Source organism: Trichosurus vulpecula, chromosome 9 (assembly GCF_011100635.1).
Source record: "Trichosurus vulpecula isolate mTriVul1 chromosome 9, mTriVul1.pri, whole genome shotgun sequence".
Taxonomy (NCBI): domain Eukaryota; kingdom Metazoa; phylum Chordata; class Mammalia; order Diprotodontia; family Phalangeridae; genus Trichosurus; species Trichosurus vulpecula.
This window is the reverse complement of record NC_050581.1, coordinates 141,442,765-141,465,202: the sequence shown is the minus strand read 5'-3', so window position 1 is coordinate 141,465,202 and position 22,438 is coordinate 141,442,765. Positions and strand designations below refer to the sequence as shown.

General features: G+C 46.8%; 1 protein-coding gene across 1 annotated transcript; it reads left to right on the top strand.

Annotated features, from left to right (window-relative positions):
• Positions 1–15,350: 15,350 nt before the first annotated feature.
• Positions 15,351–19,787, top strand: BARX1 (BARX homeobox 1). The gene is made up of 4 exons (XM_036737582.1): positions 15,351–15,561; positions 18,607–18,895; positions 19,096–19,180; positions 19,623–19,787. The coding sequence occupies exons 1-4, from the start codon at positions 15,351–15,353 to the stop codon at positions 19,785–19,787; spliced, it is 750 nt and encodes a 249-aa protein (XP_036593477.1).
• The last annotated feature ends 2,651 nt before the right edge of the window (positions 19,788–22,438 follow it).

The window sequence follows — 22,438 nt, the reverse complement described above, 5'->3', positions numbered from 1 at the left end:
GCATCAAGTTCACGTGAATCTTGCAAAGCGCATCAACCTTTGCATCACAAATGATGGAAGTTACTTCTGGGGTTGTATCCCAAGGAGATCACATGGGTGGGAGGGGGACCCATATGTACAAAGATATTTGTAGCAGCTCTTTTTGTAGTAGCTGAGAGTTGGAGGTCAGGGGGATGCCCATCAATTGGGGAATGGCTGAACAGGTTGTGGTGTATGGAAGTGATGGAATGCTGTTGTGCTGTGGGAAATGGGGATGATATGGACTTTATGACAGCCTAGAAAAACCTACACAATGTGGTGCTGAGTGAGCAGAGCAGAACCGGGAGGGCGTTGTACACAACCACAGATACATGGATTCTGTGAGGACTGACCCTGATGGACTTCGCTCCTCTCAGCAACGCAGGGTGCAGGGACAACTCCAGAGGACTCACATTGGAGAATGCTATCTACATCCAGAGAAAGAATTGTGGAGTATGAATTCAGATTGAGGCACACTTTATGGTTGCCTTTTTTCCCCTTTTTTTCTCTTTTGTTTTTGTTTTGGTTTTTTTTTTTAGTTCTGTTTCTTCTTTCTCATGGTTCATTCCATTGGTTGTGGTTCTTCTTCACAACTTGACTGGTGTGTGGGTGAGTTCAATGTGAGGTTATACAAGACGGATATATCGGATTCCATGCTGTCCTGGGGACGGAGAGGGGGAGTGGGGGAAGAAAATCTGGAACTCAGGATTATGTAGAGCTGAGTGTTGTAAACTAAAAATAAAAGAAAATTAAAAAAAAACAAATTATAGAAATCATATTGAAGATGTTATTTGCTAATATTCCAATCAAATAATTTTCATTCATTTCATTTCTTGAAAATATGCATTTTTGCCTATGTGTCCAGACTTTAGAAACACACTGTATTGTACTATAAGAAATGATGAGCAGGATGCTCTCAGAAACTCCCGGAAAGACTTGCACGGGCTGATACAAAGCGAAATGTACTATGTACAAAGTAGCAGAAATATTGTAAGATGATCAGCTAGATGACTTAGCTGTTCTCAGCAATACAGCGATCCAAGACAATTCTGAAGGATAGGATGGAAAATGCTGTCTATTCCCAGAGAAAGGACTGTTGGTGGCTGAATACAGATGGAAGCATATTTTTTTTAACTTTCTTTATTTTTCTTGTTTTTTTTTTCTTGTCTATGTTTTCTTTCACAGCACGACTATATTATGAAAAAAGAAGCCAATCTCCCTATTACTTACATCCTACTAAGAAGCCAATTCTGCAAACATAATCACCCAGAGAGAGTTGGTTATTGATTATTCAGTTAAGTGTAGGGATCAGAGACATAAATATCTACTGCTATAGATGGTCATTGGTTCCTAGGCTTAGAGCTGGAAGGGATTTCAGTACTGATTGAGTCTAACACTCTCATTTTACAGATATGAAAACTGAGACCCAGGGATGGGAGATGACTTGGTCAAGGGTCAGTATGCTATTAAGTGGACGAGCTAGAATTTGAACACAGGTAACTCTATCAGAGCACAACAGTGTGATAAACTAATAATGTAGGTAGGGGGCTTCTGGCCTATGAATACTATTATAAAATCCCATTTAATTAATTAGTTCATCTCAAGCCCAAGTAATTACTTTAAAGTCATGGGATAATCAATGGAGCCCCACCTTATACAATCATTATCCCTTCCTTCCTTGGAAACCTTAGTGACTTCTGAGTAGCGAATGGTTAGAAAAAGAAATGGGGAAATGGATTGTCAAAGAGCAGTGTATTGGAAAGAATAAGGAGACCTGCATGGACTCTTGACCCTGATACTCTCGTGTGACCCTAGACAAGTCAACAACCTCTCTGAGTCCTACTTCTCCATTTGTAAAATGAATACGGTAACATTCACACTGGCTTACCCAACAAATGTACTCTAAGTAAAACATTGTGTAAATAATAAAGCCCTAGGTTGCTTAGTGGTTAGAGTGCTGGGCCCCAAGTCAGCAAGATCTGAGTTCAAATCTGGCCTCAGAAACTTCTTAGCTCTGTGATCCTGGGCAAGTCACTTACCCCTGTTTGCCTCAGTTTCCTCATATGTAAAATGAGATGGAGAAGGAAATGGCAAACCACCTCAGTATCTTTGCAAAGAAAACCCTAAATGGGGTCATAAAGAGTCAGACATAACTGAACAACAACAAAATATAAATATGAGTTATTATCTCTAGGCCTTATCTCCACTTAAAGGTCATCTCCTTGCTTCTTGGTAACTTGGTTATACATGTCAAAACAGGGAATTGATTTTGCGCGCTAAGGTTTACCTTCCCTCTCTGCTGTGAAATGAGCATTCTACTGACAGAACTGTGAGCCCCAAACATAGAGCCAGTTCATAAGTTGCATAAGAAATATGGTCTTCTTATTCTTGGTTTTATTTTTTTTCTTTAAGCAAAAAAAATAGTGTTCAGTAATGTAACCAATCCACTTTATCTACCAGACTTGACATGAAATGACCTTCGGTCACTCCCCCAAACCAAATCCACCACTGAAAAGAATTGAAAGGATTCACCCAGGTTCTGAAGGCAGCTCTCTGAGAGCAGCTCCAGACTCATCTTGCTCAATAGCAGTATATTGAAATAAGTGCATAGTGTAGGGTAGTAAATCATATTGCACTGAGTGAGGGGAACTCTATGCCATAATACCACATGGGGAAATTACCTTTTACTTCTCTGGGCCTCAGTTTCTTTATCTCCAAAATGAGGGGATTGGACTAGATAATTTTTAGGGACTAGAGGTCCCTTCCTGTTCTGTTCTATGATTCCGTAATTCGACATTCCCAAGGTAACTATACAGAAGGGAATAATACCCATTTGGGCATATAAATTCTGGTTTGTTTATAGAAAATAAATTTGTTTTGTTACCTTATAGTCATATCAAACAGTGGTCTTTTTTTTTCTTTTGGACTTGCACATGGAAGTGAAGAACTTTTTTCTGCCAATAGAAATCAGAAAGTCCTCTGCAATTTATAATCTTAAGAGAGTTGCCTAAGGGCCCTGAGAGATGAAGTGAGTTGGTTAGGGTCCCACAGCCAGCATGTGTCTAAAGCAGGACTTGAATCCAGGTCTTCTAGACTCTCAGGCCAGCTTTTTGCTCACTAGACCACACTTCTTAATATTGCTTATTCTGTTTTCAGGGGGCCATCACCAGTCAATATAGTTGACCATAGTGGCCTATGTCTTGCCACTGGACTTGGATGACTCTGGAGAAGATAATGCACAGGTCTGACTCACTTAAATCTAATTCACTCAAAAGTCAAGACATCACCCTCCTGATGTCATTGGTCCTCTTTGAGAAAGAAAGATAAACAACAATATTCTTTTTTTTCATGAATCACACTGCATTCTGTTCTTATGACAAAATACGCAGGATCTTTGAGAAAGAAACTTGGACTTGGTGGCTTTGATTTTGGTCCTAGAGCTGTCCCTAATTAGCTAGTGACCCCAGATAAGCAACTTCCTTGCCCTGAAAAATAAAGGGTTGGAATGGATGATCTCCAAGGTCCTTCCCAGCTCTAACATTCTATGAGTTTAAGATCCATGCAGAAGTCCTTAAACCTTGAAACACTATTAAAATGATGTAGCTGCTAATCCTCTCAAAATACAATGAAATATTGAAAAATCATTTCTACCCTTCATACCTGTGACCACATTTTTGGGGGGGCAGGGGAGGTCCAGTGGATCAGACAACTGGAATAGTCAAAAGAGTCCAGGATTATTTAGAATCAGGGGACCAGGATTCAAATACTGATTCTGTCACTGACTATTCCGACCGAAGTGAAGAACTCATTTTTGAGACTCATTTTCCTCATTTCTATAAGCAATCAACAAACCAATAAACATTAATTGCTTATTATGTGTTAGGTGCTGAGGATACTAAGAAAGAAAAAAATCCCCAGACTCTTATGCTGAGGAAGCTTACATGCTAATGAAAGATTTGGACTACATGACATCTGAAGTCCATTATAACTCTACATCTATTATACTGTGATCCTTCAATGCTAGGTAGATGATGGTATCCAGAACTTTTGATACATGGCTAAAACATGAAACGTCTCACCATCCCACAGCTCTGACTTGCAAGGCTGGCTGTTGCCAGCAGATGGCATGAGATGCATTATATATAGAGGGTACTCAGAGGGCTGCGAGCCCAAAGGGACTGTGGGTGTTACTTTCAGCAATTTCCAGGAAACACATCAACAGAGATTTCTTACAAACACTTCTATAACAACTAACTCCTTTATAATAGTTGTTTTTTAGACATCTTCCCTTTTTCTTATTCCTTTACAGAATTGTTATCAGAGCCTTTGAAAACTATTGTTGACGTATCTGTAACTTCTTATGCAAAATCCTATTGCCCTGGGAAACTCCTAGAAGTGTCTACACCATCTTTTCCTAAATATTACAATAGTTAGATACACTTTGTAGACTAAAAAAAAGACCCAGGAAATTTAAAAAGGAAACAGAAGCCAATAGCAACACACCTCTTAGAGGAGATTTTGGTGCTCCAAAGGTAACCAAGAGATTAGCCTGGTTCCTGGGGGGTTTTCCTTTGGGAATAGGAACTGAGAAATTCCAAATGTGAGGAATGTAGTGTGTGTGTGTGGGGGGGGGGGTACCAATTAAAAACATTAAAGGGAGGAAATTGCAAAGTCAGGAGGTCATCTGGATTCTTATTGCTGGCTTTGATTTTGAATCAACATATAACCTTGGGCAAGTCACTTCAGGCAGTCAGTCAATAAACATTTCTCAAGTGCCTACTTTATGCTAGGCACTGTACAAAGAGAGGCAAAAGACGATTCTAGCCCTCAAGGAGCTCACAGTCTAATGGAGACAACAAGCAAACAAACATATATAAAGCATATACAGGATAAATAGAAAATAATTAAGAGAGGAAAGGCACTAGAATTAAAAAGTGTTGGAAAAGGTTTCTGGTAGGAGATGGGATTTTACTTGGTACAAAGCCAGGGAAGCCAGTATGTAGAGATAATGAGGAAAAACATTTTAGGCATGGGGGATAGTCAGAAAAGATGCCTGGAGCTAAGAAATAGAGAGTCTTGTCCATTGAACAGCAGCAAGGCCAGTGTCATTTGATGGGAGAGTGTATGTCAGGAAGTAGGGTATAAGAAATTTGGAAAGGTAGAAGGCTAGGCTATGAAGGACGTTAACAAACAAGAGATTTTATATTTGATACTGGAGGCAAGAGGAAGCTGCAAGAGTTTATTGAGTAGAGAGTTGACTTGGTCAGACTTCTGCTCTAGCAAAATCACTTTGGTGGCTAAGTGAAGGATGAATTGGAGTGGGGGAAGACCCAAAGTAGGCAGACCCACCAACAGGCTATTGCAGTAGTTTAAGAGTGAGGTTATGAGGGCATCATGTCAAAGGAGAGAGAAGGTCATATTGCAAAGATGTAGTAAAGAAGAAATTGACAGGCAACAGATTGGATATTGGTCAGGCAGTGAGATACAGGGATAAATTGAGGATGACAGGTTGTGAACCTGAGGGACTGAGATGTGGTGTTGCTTTCTACAGTAACAGAGAAGGTAGGGGACCTGATCCTGGGTCTGTTTCCTCATTTCTTTAGAAATGGAAGTATGTGTTAGAAGATACTTATGCCAATATATTTTCTAGCACAAGATTTTATACTTCATGTTATTCTTGGTGAATAGGGACAGGCAAATAAGGTGCTTGTTTCTGCCTAAAAAGTCTTTAAGAAAAGTAAGGAGGTAGAAAAAAATGCAAATTGAATCAGTTACAAGCATTTATTAAGCACTTTCTATGTGCCAGGTACTATGCTAAACACTGAAAACAGATATTTGAAAAAAAGAAAATACACAGCCCCTGCCTTCTAATAGATAGGAGGGAGGGAGCTTGGGAATCATAGTCTAACATAATTCCCATACCCTGAGTCACTCACACAGGCAATAGAGAACATCTAACAGAGCACTAGATGGAGTCATGGGAAGCCTACTACTAAATAGCTATGTGTCCTGGGGTAATTTCCTTCACCTGTCTGAACTTCTGTCTCTTCATCTTAAAAAAAAAAAGAATAATTTCTTCTCAGATCATCATGAGATTGATGTGAAGTGCCAGTCATTTTTGCCCAGCGCTTTAAAAATGCATATGTAAGGTACCAGCATTATGAATAATTTGCTGTGCAAATATCAAGCATAATGGTTATAGTCAACAAACAATATAATTATTAATATCTACGGCAGCTCTTGGCTGAAAGCTTTAAAAAGCTGAAAGTTTAAAATATGATTATGTTCATATTGCTCACATGCCCTATCTTTATATGATAAGTTTAGTTGGCTATAGAGACATCTTTCCTAGCCTTCCCCTAGTGAAGTGCTAATTAGACATTTTAGTTGAACATTTCTGAAGATGAACAAAGCAAACAGAATATCAGATCTTTCAACTCTGATGATTGGTCATTTCCAGACTCTCCTGCATCTTCCTTGTTCTGATGAGTATAGATAGTATGGCTCCTGTATGGATGAAGCTAGAGAATCCTGTGGCTAAAGGGAATCCTGGCTTCAGAGGGAAACGGTGTGTCCCAAGAAAGCACACCCAGAAGTCTCTACCAGGCCAAGTGTTGAGTGGGGGTGTCTATGGAATTCTGAATCCTACTGGCCTGGCCCTGATTAATGATAAGGAGTCAACTGGCCTTCTCAGTGGACCTCAATTACACCTGCTACCTTACCTCCATCAAAAAGTCTTAATTGAGAATAAACTTACAAAGAGGTGAACTGAGCAGTACAGGTGTCCCTGGGATGGACACCCCCATTGCAGCCTGATAAATAAATCTTGGATCATAAATCTACTCTCCAAATTACCTTTCCATCTTTAGAAGGCCAGGCAGGATGCAAGCAAGGAGACTCCTGTCTCCCAAAGAGCACTGGAAATGTACATTACATAAGCTATTTATTTCAAGTGTTGTGGATTTCGCCCCCACTGTGTTATTCTAGACTGAGATCGTAAATCACATTAACTTCACATCTGAACTTTCCATACACTCAGAGTGAGAATGAGAAATCTTGATTTTGGAAAAGCTTTCCAAGTCCCTCAAGAACATCCGCCTGTGCGTGGGTAGTGAGGTCGCTGTATGTGTATGTGTGTGGAGGGGGTAGGTGTGGGCTGGAATTGGGTGGGAGGGGGGAACTTTCATTTCAAAGCTGCTTGAAACAGCCCATTGCAATCCGAATATTCAGATCTGTCAGCAACCCAAAGGGGAGCTTTTAAAAACAGGGGATATTTTAGAGGATTTCAAAGACAGCTCTCCCTTTCTAGAAATGTAAGCCATTTCTGTGGTGGACATATATTTGTTTATATTGTATACACTTACTTCCATTTGCTGATTTTTAGCTAGTTTGTGTATTGCTTCAAATATTTAAGCCAACCAACCTCCATTTTAGCTATTTAATTTTGTTAAACTTAGTGCTACATACCAGCTACCAAATACCTTGCTTGAATTACATTGATGCAATGGAGACGAATTTATCGTGGAAATCGGAATATTAGGTTTCTCTGTCATCTTGCTCATTTGGGGAGGGGGGAGGGCTGGAGGGAAAGAGACATAGATTGCTCTGTTGTTATGAACATATTTTCTCTATTTGTTGGAAAGCAATTTTTTTTTTTTAATATTCAAAGTCCCCGGCCATTCCCTCAAGTGTTCCCGTCCAGCTCTTTAGAGGACAAAGAGGATTTTCAGCTTTGGAACTGTGTAAAGACTGTAAACCGGGGCCTTTAGTTAGAGATTACAAATTCAGTTAAAAAAACCACTTTTTTTTTAAAAGAAAAGGGTGGACTCAAACCTTCTAAGCAAATACACATGAAATATTTAAATGATTTTCGGAGGAAATGTTTGTTTTAAAAATATGCTTTTATTTCGGCTATGAAATCTTAGAGGGGCTTTGTATCTCTAAACAAAAATTGGTCATCGAGGATCTAGATTCGACACAAAAAACGTACCATTGCACAAATAAGAAGGAAACCGCTTAAAATAAAGCTTTCTTGCAAGTTAGGTAATAAAGAAGGAAAGATCAAAAAAAAAATTTAAAGATGCAATTACAAATCTTACATTAGACCCCCATCCTATTTTAAAAGTTTTAAAAGTTATTATGATGAAAAGCCTCTTTCAAAAATGATTTAATGATCATTGAACAAGTAATTGATGTAATGATCAGTTACATTTAGAATAAAGGGATGACTTTCCTTCTCTCTCTGAAATAGATTTTACCGCAATAAACTAAAGGACAAAGTCTCCATGCATTTGAGATTTTGCTTTTTCAGTGTCGAAGCGGTGAATTCAATTCCCAAATTTGGGGTGGGTGGGGAGGGGTTCACGTATACTGCACGAGCTCATCTTTAAAATTGAACTGGGGAGATGGGCGAATTCTGCTGTGGAAACCAGCTCTAGGTTCAGATCTACTTAATTACGGGGGTTTGTAATCTCAAAACCCCGGGCAGCAACTCTCATTTTCCGCTGCTCCGGAGGGAAGCGTTACAGCCTTTCCACTCCCATACCCCGAGTGCCCCAACGCTGGCATCCAAAGACAGTCAGTTTCCTTGATTCCACCTTTCCCTACCTGTTGTTTCTGCGCGTTACATGCTCCGACAAATTGCACAGAGAGGGAACTAACGTAAAGAGTTCTTCTCTCTTACAAATCTAGTCGAAACGCGGCAAAATGCGCGTCTCACTGGGGAACCTCGTTCTAGTCGCCCAGCATGCTCTGTTCACTGTCTGCCCAGGTCTCCGCTGATTGTAAAAGTTCAACGGGAAGGCCCCCTTTTTAGGGCTGCTAAACTGGAAGGCAGTTTAGTAGGAATTTGCGGGCCATGGAGCCTGAGAGCGCGTGATGGGGCCCCAAATTCAGTAGGGTACCTCCGACCGAAAGCCGCGAGCAGGCTGGGATTAACCCAGCAGGGGAAGGGGGTTCCGAGGGTAGGTGGTTCGATCTGGGAGAGTTTGGCGCGAGGGAAGCAGCCTGCCCGAGGCTGCTGGAGCACGATTCTCCAAGGTGGCAAAACACCCAGACTGTCTGAACTTCCAGGTGTCCGCCCCCAAATCGGCTGAATGAATGTGTAAATAAGAACGTAACTTCACTCAAGCGTCGCTCACTGAGACGGAATTACTCAAACCTGGGCTAGTCCTTTCACCTCGGGGGAAAGGAAGAGATGTTGGGGAGGGAGGTTGTATGTGATGTCACGCTTTCCACGGGTCCTTACCACTTTGAGGGTTTCCTGAATATGAAGTGCCCATGGAATGGAAGGTAGGGGAGTAGAGGTGGGGAAGAGTTGTGGGACCTATTTTCCCACTGGCCGTGTGCCCTGCAGCCCTTGGAGAGTTGCGGGGCGCGGTGGGGGTGGGGAGGCGGAGAGGGAAGATCTTGCAGGTCAAGGCCAATTGTAAACAGCTGCCGATTACGTAAGACGTAGAATTGGGGTCGGGCCTCTGGAAGATTCCTGTCCTCCTTTCCCTCCCAAAGTTACCTGCCCTGTCTGTATCCCCTAGACCGGATCTTGGGTAAGATAAGTCCCGAGACCACCCTCAGTGAGGGTGGGAGCAGGGCAGTTTTTCGAGCCCCAGGGACAACAGGAATTAAGAATTAAGGTCTCCACTGATAATTATCTGAATGCTTCAGCTGAAAGTTGAGTTCTCTGAGTGTGGAGTTAACTCGAACAATTTAGAAGGTCACCTCCGTCCATACCCCCGATGTCTTTACCAGGGAAGACGTAACATGTGTCTCTTTGAATATGGGGGTAGGATAGGGGAAGGAGACGCGCAGAGACTTTGAGGAAACAGTGCCTGCTGAGCCTCAGAGAAAATTGAACTAAGGGATGGATGAGTCATTCCAGAGTTATTGATTCAAAGCCCAAGTCTAAGAGAACTCTTGTCAACTTTTGGGCCCAGCCTGGCGGGCTCAGTGCTCTATCACTGCTGAACGACTTGAGCAAAAAAAAAAAAAAAAAAAAAAAGGACATTTTCCAAATAGTTCTTGGTATTAACAATCGCGTACTATCCCCCTACACCGTCCGGTTCCCGACTGTCACCTCGGGTTCCTTGATGAGATCTGGCACTGAGCCTGAGGTCTGTGAGGTTGGTGGACAGGACTTGGCCTGAGGTAAGAGGCACACTGGACCACGAAATTCCTCTCTAAGGTCTCCTACCTGCTGTTCCTCACTCGACCCGGATCCTGGGCACTGAAGGGACCCTACCCCGCCAGTCACAATGTGCCTGGGTAACTGGGTTCTTTCGCGCCGCCTCATATTTTGTTGTTATTGTTGTTTGTATGGGGGCAGAGAATTGTAGATTTAAGCCCCCTTTTTTTAACTCCCTGGACCTCATAAACTGTAGAGTATTTCCCAAAGACCATGAGTGTCACTTTCTGTTCTTTGCGATCATTCCTACTGGGGGTCGGGACTGCAAGATTTCTCCCAGATTTCTACGATCCGTGGCCACTTGGCTCTCCTCCTCCTCCTCAGCGTGCGCGAGCTAGCCTTCAGGCCGACCAGAAATTGGAGCCTTGGATTTCCGCAGCACACACTTCTGTGCTTTGGGCGCTGTGTCTACACAGGTAGACACAGGCTGCTAGGCAGAAAATTTTGTCGCTGCCCCAGCTCTCTGAGACGCAGTGGCCAGGGGCGAAATTTGGGCTGTAATTAACGGGGCAGTCATTTGCTCTCTGAATTTCTCTGAGCCAGTGGAGACGCCCCTAGCTCCTCGGAGCTGCGAAGCTCGCTACGGGGCGATGGAGGGGGGCGTGAGGGTGGAATTGATTGTCCTAGCTCCTACCGACCGCAGAACTAAGGCCTCCCTTTGTTGCTGGACTTAGAGGGAATTTGGGTGCGTACTTTTCTCCTGTTCACGGTGCCGGGTTCGTAAGGGATTGGAACTGGGAGAGGGGAGCTCCAGGACTGAGCGCGAACAGAGAGGGGACTGTGGGGAACTCTCCAAGAGGGCCTGTGTAACTCCTGAGAAGGAAGTCCAAGAAGCAGAGACTGCGCTAGATTTGAATGGGAAGCTCGGCTCCAGGCTAGCGTTCAGGGAGAGGCTGCAGAATCGGGCTGAGCTATAGTCGTTTGAGACTCCTGCATCAGAGATGGTGATACCCTTGCCCTGAGCTCTCTGCTTGGAAAGGAAACTGGCAGCTCTGGCCAATGGGAGAGGGAAAGAAAAGGACAATTATTCGAGTCCCAGGGCTGTAAGTTTGAGGAAATAATCAATTAACAAGCGTTTACTAAAGACCTACTATATGCCTCGCTCTATACTAGGTAATGGTGTTAGAAAAAAAAAAAAGCCCCTTCCCTCTAGCGGCTTACACCCACGGGGGTGGGGGTGGGGGAAGTGGAGGAAACCAGCACGTACATGAAGAGATATCTACAAGATATACGAAATAAATACAGGATCATTTTAAGAGGGTGGGATAGGAGAGCACCAGCAGATGGGGCAGTTTCTCTGATCAGTCTTACCTCGGGCTGGGAGTGGAGAGGCCGGTGATTTGGTAGCTTGGTTGGAGGCAGCGAGAATCTGCCTTAAGCATTCCCGAGACCAGGAAAGTACCTCTCGATTTTCACCCATCCCTAAAAACCTGCGGTCCAGTTGGTGTTGGGAGGGTATGGTCTTGTGAACATTCTTTGCAGGGAGCTAGGTGGATTTAGACCAAGGTTGCCCAGGGTAAGCTCGGAGGGATCCAAATCCCCAGTTTTATTCAAAGCAAGGAGTCTTGGAGACGCTGGGAGTCCTAAATTCATTCACAGAGGAGGAAATTGAGACCCAAGGAGTGGAAGCATCTTGATCAACATTACACCTCTAAGTAGCAGTGCGGTATTTGAACCCAGGTCTTTTGACTTTAAATCCTGGGATCCTTCCCTAAACTTGTAAACGAAATAGATGAACACCTTGGTGATGATATGGAAGCTGCCTTTATTTTCTCAACTCTGTTATTTCAATCCCCCTCCCCAATGCTGAAAATGAGTCGATGAGGATCACACACTACACTCGAGGTACTGACCGGGTACCGCTTTTTGGGTGTAGTTAATTTTTCGTTTTTAGCCTCCTACTTCTTAACACTTACTCCTCCCTCTACCCCCAGTCTCACCCTGCAGACTGTAAACTCTTGGAAGATAGAGCCAGATCTAACGGTTGTTTCTCTACCAAGATTAGCCTACTTGTGCTGCAGGGCTGGCCGTAGGTGCTACTTCATCCTCAAACGTTATATAAGATATGGTTGAGGCTGATCGAATGCAAAACCCTGAATACACTTCCTCCACCTTTCTAAACCTCACCAACTTGCTGCGGAATGGCCTCTCTGTGGGTCGGACAGATTTCCCCCCACTCCCACCCTCGCTTGTTTATAAGGCCTCAATCACCTGCTCTTTGGGGATAGAAAAGGGCTTTGGAATGATCTCGGTAATTAGTGAAGTCAAACGCTGGTACTCACCTAAATAATTTGGATATTTGCCCAACTGCCAACTTTATGCTGGGCAGGGAGTCTCTACCTGGAGGGTCACTGAACAATACTAATCACATAACAAGAACGAACAGAAAATTGTTGATTGAATAGGCTATTAACTGGGAGGACCTCTATTCGGGATTATTAGGTGGCTGTCTTGGGCAGTTAGAGTACCAGGAGTCTGATAAGCAGATCTGAGAGAGATTGTTCCCTGACACTGAATCAGTGATATTATTGGGGTGCCTCAGTCCCTATTGTTCTTCCCATCCCTCCAGATAATTTCATTCAACAATTGCTCCTCCTCATTCCCCCAGCCACCCCCCTCTCACTAAATTTATCCTATCAACAGAGATTTCTGTCCTTTTCCAATCTGAGGGATAGAGTAGAGGGTTTCTGGTTTCTCAGAATGTCTCCCAGACATGGCGGGGGTAGACCCAGACTCATTTTAGTGACCTGGCCTGGGACAGAGGATTCTGAACTCTTCTGTTCCAAGTCCTCTCTCTGAGACTTTGAGAGCTGAACCACCCAAGAGAAAACAGTTCTGCTCCCCTCCCTCCAGTTGGCCCACATCGATATTATCCCAGGAAAACTCTGTGATCCCTGGGTTATTGAGCCCCAGAGTCCTAACCTGCTCTGATTCTTCCCTGTGGAGGAGGAAGACATACATAGCAGGCTGACTTATCTTTCATTCATTGAAGGCACCAAGTAGGCCTGACAACTGAAACCCTGTGAGGACTATGTTAGTATTTTGTTCTTTACTCTCAGGAGACAGGGGCCTCCTTTCTCCCCAACAACCCAATATAAATGGCAGCTACACCCTACCCCCACCACCACTTCAGGCACAAGTATGCCTCTGACACACTTCAAGGTTCCTAATCAGTTCAGGTCCCAACTTATCTCCTTTTTCCACCCTTCTCAGAACTTGATGGAAAAGGAGGATGAAGCTAGGATGTGTGTGTGTGTGTGTGTGTGTGTGTGTGTGTGTGTGTGTTTGTGTGTGTGTATGTGAGAGAGACTGAGACAGAGACAGAGAGAGACAGAGACAGACAGAGAGACAGAAACAGAGAGAGGCAGGCATAGCCCTGGCCTCCCCAGCTGGTTGGATGTCCCCATCTTATTTCCCTAGGCCCCCCCTCGGTGTCCCTCTCCCCCACATATCCTCCCTTTTTTCCTTTCCCCTGATTTTCTTTCTAGAAATCCCAGGACTGAACCCATCCTAGATGAAGTCACCCATCTGGGCTGCGGTAGGCATGTTGGATTGTCTTACCACCCACTTTGCACCATTAGTCCCTTATAGGAAAACTCCACCTCATTACTTGGCCCTCCAGAGTTCTAGGCTTTGAGTTGGAGTGCAGGGTCTTGTGGTTAGCACCTTGGACTTCAGTCTCTAATTAGGGGACAGAGAACTTACATTGGGAACTGGAGTCGCCCTTGCCCTGGTAGGTCAGACACAGCATTACCTCTCTCTGCTCTGCCCCCAAGTAGCCCAGCATGCCTGGTGGTACCTAACCAGCCTCTCTCCTTGATGACTGTAGTACCCAGGGGACAGGGCCAGTTACTTCATAGCCTCTGTAATCATCTTCTTAACCATCGGGCCTAAACAGGGGCTTTAGGAAATGCTGGAGAGGTTAATGCAACCTCCTCTGGCTTGGAGGGCCTAGGATGGTAGCTCCCCCTTGGGGCAAGGCTACTGAGTACAGGGTAAGGAGCAAGAGCTAGGGCCAGAACCCGTCCCGGATAAACTTCCGAGTCATGAGTGGGTGGCTCAGATCGGTTGCTCCTGCCCGCGGATGCTCAGGACCCGTTTTCGAAGTCCATTAGGAAGGGCTGGGTCTTACTTCCGAGCCCCGGAGTTAGAACAGGAAACTGAATAACCTCTTTGCAAACGGGGTTAAGCAGCCAGACTTTGGGTTTTAAAGGTTAGAGGACGATTGATAACTACAATCCAATGTCTTCGTTAACCGTCCCCGCCCAGCACATTCAGGGAGGGAGCAAAAGTGGTTCGAGGATTAAAGGAGATGAGTGAATTTTGGGGCGGACTGGGCTCTTGGGGACTGTAAACTGAGAATGTCCCCATGCATCTGCAATGGGTTCTCTCACTTTGAGACCAGGCAGAAAGAGGACCTCTATTCTGGCCCCGCTGCTCCTCCCAACGAGGCCTCTCCTTCCCTAGGACCGAGCCGTTAGTCTGGGCTGGGCAGCCGAGGAGGGGTGGGTGGGGGAGTAGAGACTGCTCTCTCTCTCTCTCTCTCTCTCTCTCTATCTCTCTCTCTCTCTCTCTCTCTCTCTCTCTCTCTCTCTCTTCCCCCCCCCCCCCACCTCTTTTCCCTCCCCATTCCTTTCTTCCTCCTCCCCCTTCTACCACCCATCCCCTCTCCGCCCAGCCCCCTTTCCCAGTCTCGGCCCCTGTTCCCCAAGTCTCGGCCGGAGGTGAAGGATATAATAGGCTCCGCTCTGTCCCCTCCCGGGAGGGGCGGAGAAAACCCATCTCGGCGATGACGCGCGGGGGCGCGGGACGCATGAGGCGCTGAGGCTACAGGGCCCCTGCTCAGTCCTCCCCACCAGAGCCCCCCTGGTCGTGCGCCTTTCCCAGGGGGCAGAGTAGGAGGCAGGAGAACCCAAAGCTGAGGCGCTTGCCGGTGGAGGGGCGGAGACAGCAGCCAGCAGAGCAGTGAAGGCGCAGTCAGGGAAGCGGGCCCAAGCAGCCGGGAGAATGAGCGGGCGCCAGCCCTGGCCCCGGAGCAGCCCCCCAGGCACCTCGGCCATCTCTGCCATCTAGGGGCCGAAAGGGCCCCTCCAGGCGGGAGGAGAAAGCGGAGGAGGCCGGTGGGCTGCCAGAAGCCTGGCCGGAGAGCAGGATGCAGCGCCCCATGGAGCTGGGCGCCGCGCACTACTTCCCAGCTGAAGCCTTCCCAGACCACCGCTCCCACCGCTATCGGAGCTTCATGATAGAAGAGATCCTCACTGACCCCCCAGACGCCAAGAGTGCTGCGCCTGCTGCGGCCGGTGAGCTGCTCAAGTTCGGCGTGCAAGCTTTGCTGTCTGCGCGGCCCTTCCACAGCCACCTGGGTACGTGCGGCCAAGCGGTGGGCGAGGCGGGAGGGGAAGGGCAGGGGGCCATCGGCCGGGAAGGGTCACAGTCGCGCTCGGCGCTGGCCAACCGCGCGGGAGACGTGATAACCACCAAGCAGTTTTCCCTGATGCAATCAACCAGCCTTCCAGTCCATCCGTTAGCGGAGTCGTCCAGTCAGTCTGTCAACTTGATTAGGGGGCCGGGAGACCCATTTTAGGCACAAAGGGATATACAAAATAGAGAGCCCTGCCCTTGGGGAGTTGGCAATCCAAAAAGGGCCTGGTCCTGCCTGGCGATCTTGCTAGTTAGAAGGGGGAGGTGCAAGCCCTTTCTGAACCATTCTTCCAGTTTCTTCGGCCCGACTGCTTTGGGCCCAGGATCCGGCGCTTTCTGTTTAGTATTCATCTTGTTGCATTGTTAAGAGTGCTTTGAGCTCTTCAGCAGAGGGGCTTTGTATGAACCAAAGGTAGGGAGAAAAAGGCTACAGGGAACACCCGTAATATCAACTTAGAGACCCACGACCCCTCAAAAAACCCTTCTTCCAGGACCTCAAACCCCTGCTGGGTCCCACCTTTAGATATACTTTTTATGGTGAGACAACTCAATCACCCCCCCCCCCCATGTATAATTTTATGTAACATCTTTTCCTGGTCCTTCATGAGATCCCATGGATTGCTCCCAGAGATGTATGAGAACCTGATGGTACTGAGCCCCAGGCTGCCCCATCTTGCCCCATCTCAGTAGCCCTCAGTGGACCTGGAAGGTCGAAAGGGCAGTTTCTCAGAATCTTTCTTTGACATTCAAGATCCCAGGCTTTCATATTCTGGGTGGCTTTAGGCTGGATCCCATGCGGCCAACGTTTGCCACGTCAAAGGGAGCCAGGAGAGGAACTATTGGTCCCTGAGGGAAGAAAGTGGGTCGACCCTGATCCCCAGTTAGGTTAGTGGAGACCTCATTGATTTGGAAGGGTCTGCAAATGGAGAAAGAAAATAGTTGCCATCCCTAACAATAAGATGGTGAGAGTGAGAAGGTAAGATTCTCTAATATCGAGGCCTACTCTGCTAAATATTGGAACTCTTTTCGTGAAGACATCCAGCCTGTGATGGAGGGGGCAAGAATAGGGTCTGAACTGGACAGGGTATCCGCTCTAAGTTAGTAGCCACTGAATTCCCTATGGGCCTGACCAAAAATTCCAAGCCCTTAGGGCTCAAACCCCAAGCTCTTTGCTTTTGTTTCCTGAAGGAGGCTAACAGCAATGGGTCTTCGAGGAGTCTCAGTCCATCTAGAGGACGTTCTCTTCTTCCTCCTTCTGCTTGGTCCCAAACAAATTTCCCGGGTCTAGTTCATCTTGGGGTGGAAGTCACCTTCCCCACCCCTGTTGGTTTGTATAGTCCTGGGACAGTCAAGGGACTAGCGGTTCCTAAGAGGTTTTTCACCAACAGTATCGACTCTCTTGGGCCTTGGGAAGCTTGCCTTATTTTCTAATGAGATAGTTATGATCAAATGTTATTTGAAACAAGATTAGGTTCAACTTTAATAGTCCATTGTCAATATTAAGTCCTCATGTATTATTTAAAGTTGTGAAAATGACATTTTCTTTGTCTATGTCTTTGTAGCTTTAATATTTTACTTCCTTTTTCCCTTCTTCACTCTTTCTTTTTCACTCTCTTTCCTGTTTCCTTCTCTCTTCACCCTGCTTCTTTTTCTCTCTCCTACCCATCCTATGGGAGCCATGCTGGGACATTTGTAGAACAGGGTTGATTCCTTTTTGTAAAACAAAGGGGGGCGATGTCATTTTGGGATTTTAGGGACTGAAAGCATATTTAAAGCTTTAAATATTGGGGGCAGGGAAGGAACAGAGGAAACTATGGGAGTACCCATTTAGAAAAGATATACTAAACTAAAACCGAGTTTAAAGTGATTTTTTTTTTCAACACGAAGAGAGCAAGGAAGCAGAGGTGAAAAATCCCTCTTTCAAGAGGAAGATTTTTGTTATTCAGCGATCCTCCCTGGCAAAACGGGGGCAATTCCCTGCATGTCTCCTTTTCTGTATAGTACTGGGCAGGCCGGAATCTCCTGAAGTTAACTTCGAGGTTAGCGCTGACAAACATGGAGAATAGTTAGGAGGTGAATTCAACCTGTGGATTATTCGTTGCCAGTCATTAATTTTATTGTAAAATTTCCTTTCAAGTTTAAGAATGCCGAAGCATTTTTGTGTTGGAGCGTCTGGCCAGAGTAACAATTGTTTAACACACACACACACACACACACACACAGACACCCACACACAGACACACAGCAACAGCTTCACAAAGACCCACATATACACGCATTTATATACGCTTAATGTGTAGAAGCACTTGTATACACTTAATGTGTATAGATATTAGTGATCCATGGGCATCTGTGCACACTCCCGAACAGGTGTATATACCTTTATTCATATTTATGTGCATACCCCGTGTTTTCATACAGATTTGAATTTCATCTTTCCAAAGGCTGTTGTAAATATTCTAGCTAAAAAGTGCCATCTTGGAAATGAAGGCAAACTTCGCCTCTTCCTAACTCAGTCACCGATGTTGTTTTCGCTCTGGCTTCTGCTTTTTTCTTGGTTTCCGTTTCCCACGAATTAGAGAAGCTCAGAATCCTGGACTTCGGGATTCTGCCATTTTATGGTCAGAGAAGAAAGAGAGCGGGGAGGGTCTGGAGAAATGTTACGGTAGAAGACGCTGATGGAGCCAGAGAAAGGAACACTTAATTTCGGGGTTCCAGAGCTACTGGGGGAGAGGGATCAGAGAAGATTAGGGAAAGTGCCCCCAGTATTCCGGTTCCCAGGTCTCTCAATGGGAGAGCCGATTAGCAACAGTAGAAGAGGGCTTTAGTGACTCACCCACCGGCACGGATGAGCCAACCTGGCGGTGCCCTAGCTGCGGCCGGAGAATCCTGCGTGGCGGCCGCGGGCCGGCGCTGACTTGTCTCATCTCTTCTTTTCTCTTCTCTCTCCTCTCTGGGTTTCTGTCTCCTGATTTCCCTGGCACCAGCGGTGCTGAAGGCAGAGCAAGCTGCAGTCTTCAAGTTCCCCCTAGCGCCCCTGGGCTGCTCTGGCCTGGGCTCTGCGCTGCTAGCCGCAGGCTCCGGGCTCCAAGGGGGCTCCGCCTCACCTCACCTCCCTTTGGAGCTGCACCTCCGTGGAAAGCTGGAGTCTGGCCCGGCCGAGCCGGGCACCAAGGCCAAGAAGGGGCGGCGGAGCCGGACGGTTTTCACCGAACTGCAACTTATGGGTTTGGAGAAGCGCTTCGAAAAACAGAAGTACCTCTCTACTCCGGACAGGTAGCGTCAAGGGCCTGCGGGGGATGGAGAAGTGGGGTGGAGGAGCTGTGAGGGGGGCTGGGAACTGGGACCGGGAACGCACTTTTCTTTCGTGAGGCTAGCGGGGAGAGACTGCCTCCCCTCGAGGAACTTTCAAGGGTGCAAGAGAAGGAAGCGGGGAACCCAGCCTGAAGGCATCCTCCGCTTTCGCGCTTCCACAGAATAGACCTCGCTGAATCATTGGGCCTGAGCCAGCTGCAGGTGAAGACTTGGTACCAGAACAGGCGGATGAAGTGGAAGAAAATAGTGAGTGTGAGGCCCCAGAATCCCTCGCCACGCCCCCAGTCCTCCCGATCTTTTTCGTGTGTCCCGCAACCTGGTGTCCCGGCAGCGTCCACAGAACTTACCCTGGCCTTGTTACATCGAGAACAACCTGAGTTCTCAGGGGAAAATTGCCTTTCTGCCCAGAGGCTTCAGTATTCTAGTTCAACTTAGTGTCGAAGAGTTCGAACGTAGGGAGCTAGGAAAATAGTCAAATAGCTCCTGGTATCGGGAGGAAAGGGGTTGAGGCAAAGCAAGGACGGGCCCCATCAACGTTTAATCCAGAATAGAATTCCGGCATCTAGGGAGAAGAAGGAAGGTTGGGAGATATTGTCAGAGCAGTGAGACAGCTGCTTGTTACCTCTCCCTCTCCCGAGGCTTCCTGTAGCTTTGCAAGCGCTCGATCTTTCTCTCTGTCATTCTACAGGTGCTACAGGGCGGCGGGCTCGAGTCCCCGACTAAACCTAAGGGGCGCCCCAAGAAGAACTCCATTCCCACCAGCGAACAGCTGACCGAGCAGGAGCGGGCCAAGGAGGCAGAGAAGCAGGCGGAGAACCTGGGCTCACCCTGCGAAGTCAATCAGGAGGAGTGAACTTGGTCACCGGAATTCTTCAGCCCTGCGGCGTAACCGACCGGGTGGATGTTGTTAATGCCTCGACCCTGGGACCTCTCTCCCTTAGACAAACCAAAGACTACCCTCGAGGCCTTTCCTCCCGAGCACCGGATTAGCCTAGAGGACAAATCAAACTTTTCCAGGCCTTATTCGGGCGAGGCAGTTTTGCCACTCTCTTCCACCCTGGGAACAGACCGAGTCTCGGTCGCCTGCTCATTTCTCCGGACTAGAACGATCTTACTTGGAGCAGCAATAAGGATGGAGAGGAGTGTCTGCTGCTGGAAAAAAAAATTGTTTCCTTTCGATGTTTCTGCAAAAACGGTCTTATTGGGAAACCAAGGAAGCCAGAATTAAACAAACGAGGAAAAAAAAAATACGCCACCCACCCAAGAAACAAAGGATTCTTCAAACGAATTTATGATAGAGGAGAAAATTTTTCTGTCTCTGCTGATGGGGTATTTAAGGTTGCGAAACCGCCCTAGCGGGTGGGGGCGAGCGCGCACACTCACGAACACATAAAGTTCACACTCACTCACACTCACGCCCCTCAGGGCTTGGCCACTTCCTGGAAGGACCTCTCCAAGGTATGGGCGGCCTAGAGGTCTCCTTTTGGTTCCGGAGTCCTAGGTTCGTAAGGGGAGCCAGTAGCAGCCCAGAGGTATCGGAGACCAAACCCAACCTAGATGCCTTCTCCAGCGCTCCGCCTTACCCTTCGAAGATAGTGACTTTATTCCAATAAAGTATTTTATGACACACGGGCTGACGTTGGTGCTTCTGCAGCTCCTGCCGTCTCATTTCGGCTGAGGCTGATTTCTCTTCGGCTGTTTTGGGCGCAAGAGGTTTTAGGGGGTAGCAGATTCAACGTAGAGGCTGAAAGGGTGTGGGAATGGGACAGTTTGGTTTCATTTGTAAAGTAACTTATCAAAAGAATAATTTTTGGTGGGGTGGGGAATCTGGATCTTTTGCTCCAAAGCAGGTGTGTCTCAGTGTGGGTGTATGGCTGGTGTCCTGGGAGAGACTTTTCGTATTGTTTATCTGAGTTATCATCCCACTTTTCTATTTTGCTTTGACTTTGGGGTATGGAAAGAGTCTCTAAAAGAGAAAGGCTGAGATTCTCTCCTACTTATCAGCTGCACATCCCACTACAGCTCGGTACCAAAAGGTAAATCTTAGAGCAGTCTCCATAGAACGCCACCTGCCTTGAATAGAGGCAGTTGTACGGAGTCAGAGGTTTTAGCCTCCTAATCCTTGGCGGGGTGGGGAGTAGAACTGCGGGGCGGGAGATCCCTTAAGTCTCGGGATAAAGAGCATTTATTCTTCTGACTAGATTCAGGACTTGAGTATCACTTCTTGGTTTTGTTACCCAGGCTGCTTACACGGGTTTTCCTTTTTTTAATTTCGGGTACCGAAGCTTTGTTTGGACTTGCACTGGTGCCCGCCGGCACCCCGGAAGGGGAAGCTCTCACTGAAAACAATCAGATAATTGGGTATTGAGGCATCGCGATGTGGACCCGCTGCTGACTCTAGACAGGCCAGCTGGGGTGCTGGGTCACAATAGACCTCGCAGGATCTGCCAGCGTGCATAGTATCCCGGGCTTCCAGCTCTCGGTTCCTCTGGCCTCATGGTCAGGTTTCTCGGCTGGCAGCTTTGCGTCGCTTTCTATTTGGTTTGATTACAGAGTGAAAGCCTAACGCGAAATCATTCTCCAGACCTCTGGAGAACTTCGGCAGGAAACTCAGAGTTGCACCTTCCGTGCGGCTGGGAGCGCCATCCCTTGTCAGATCACTGCCCCTGACTCCTACCCGACCTCCCTACCTTTTACCCTCACCCCATACCACACTCCCTGTCCCTTCTGGTTTCTGTTTTTGTCTCGAGCCTCCTGCCCGATTCAGTGCCTTCTACGGTGTGACTAACACCAAGGCCCCAGACTATGATTAGAGTTTGCGGGGTTCCCTTTATCCCGAGGTGTCCTTGCTCCCTCTCCGCCCCTCACCCATTCCTAAGAATACAGGGCAAGGAGAGAGTAAAAGACCAGCTGGTGGGGGTGGTCTTATTCAGGGGTCTCCAAGCCTGGGATTTCACATGTTTAGGGAGCTCCCAATGAGAAAACTCCTTTCACGGCTGCAATCGCTAACTCTTCTATAAATTAGAGGCGTAGAGAGTGCCTACTGAACCCCGAGAAATTTACGGATGTACTCAGGGTGATAAACCCAGTATGTGAGTCAGAGGCAAGATTTGAATTCAGGTCTCCTCGACTTCAAGGCTGACCCTCTGCCTATCACTTCTTACAGCTCCTCAGACAACAGAAAACGAAACAGGAGTGAGACATGAAGGCACTCACAAATGCATTCTTTTCGATGGAACATTTTAACGGAGCTTGGGTGCAATTTTTCTAGACTTCCATTTCATCCTTTGTGAAATCCAGGGATTGGACTAGATGGTTTCAAAGGTCCCTCTCTAAATCTGTGATCCTACAGACTTGATTTCTCAGACTAGTGGCTTTCTAAAAACTGGCCACCTGCGTTCTCTTCTCAGGAGGCTGTTAGTCAAGCCCCCACGGACTAGGCCGATAGTTCAGAATCGGATTGTTGGACCTGGAAAAGACCTTGGAGGTCATTTAATGGCATTC

Bases quoted from the DNA above. Each gene is read 5' to 3' on its own strand.
- BARX1 (XM_036737582.1), top strand. From the start codon at position 15,351: ATGCAGCGCCCCATGGAGCTGGGCGCCGCGCACTACTTCCCAGCTGAA. The intron at 15,562-18,606 runs GTACGTGCGGCC...CCCTGGCACCAG, and splicing joins GCCCTTCCACAGCCACCTGG to CGGTGCTGAAGGCAGAGCAA. The intron at 19,181-19,622 runs GTGAGTGTGAGG...GTCATTCTACAG, and splicing joins GGATGAAGTGGAAGAAAATA to GTGCTACAGGGCGGCGGGCT.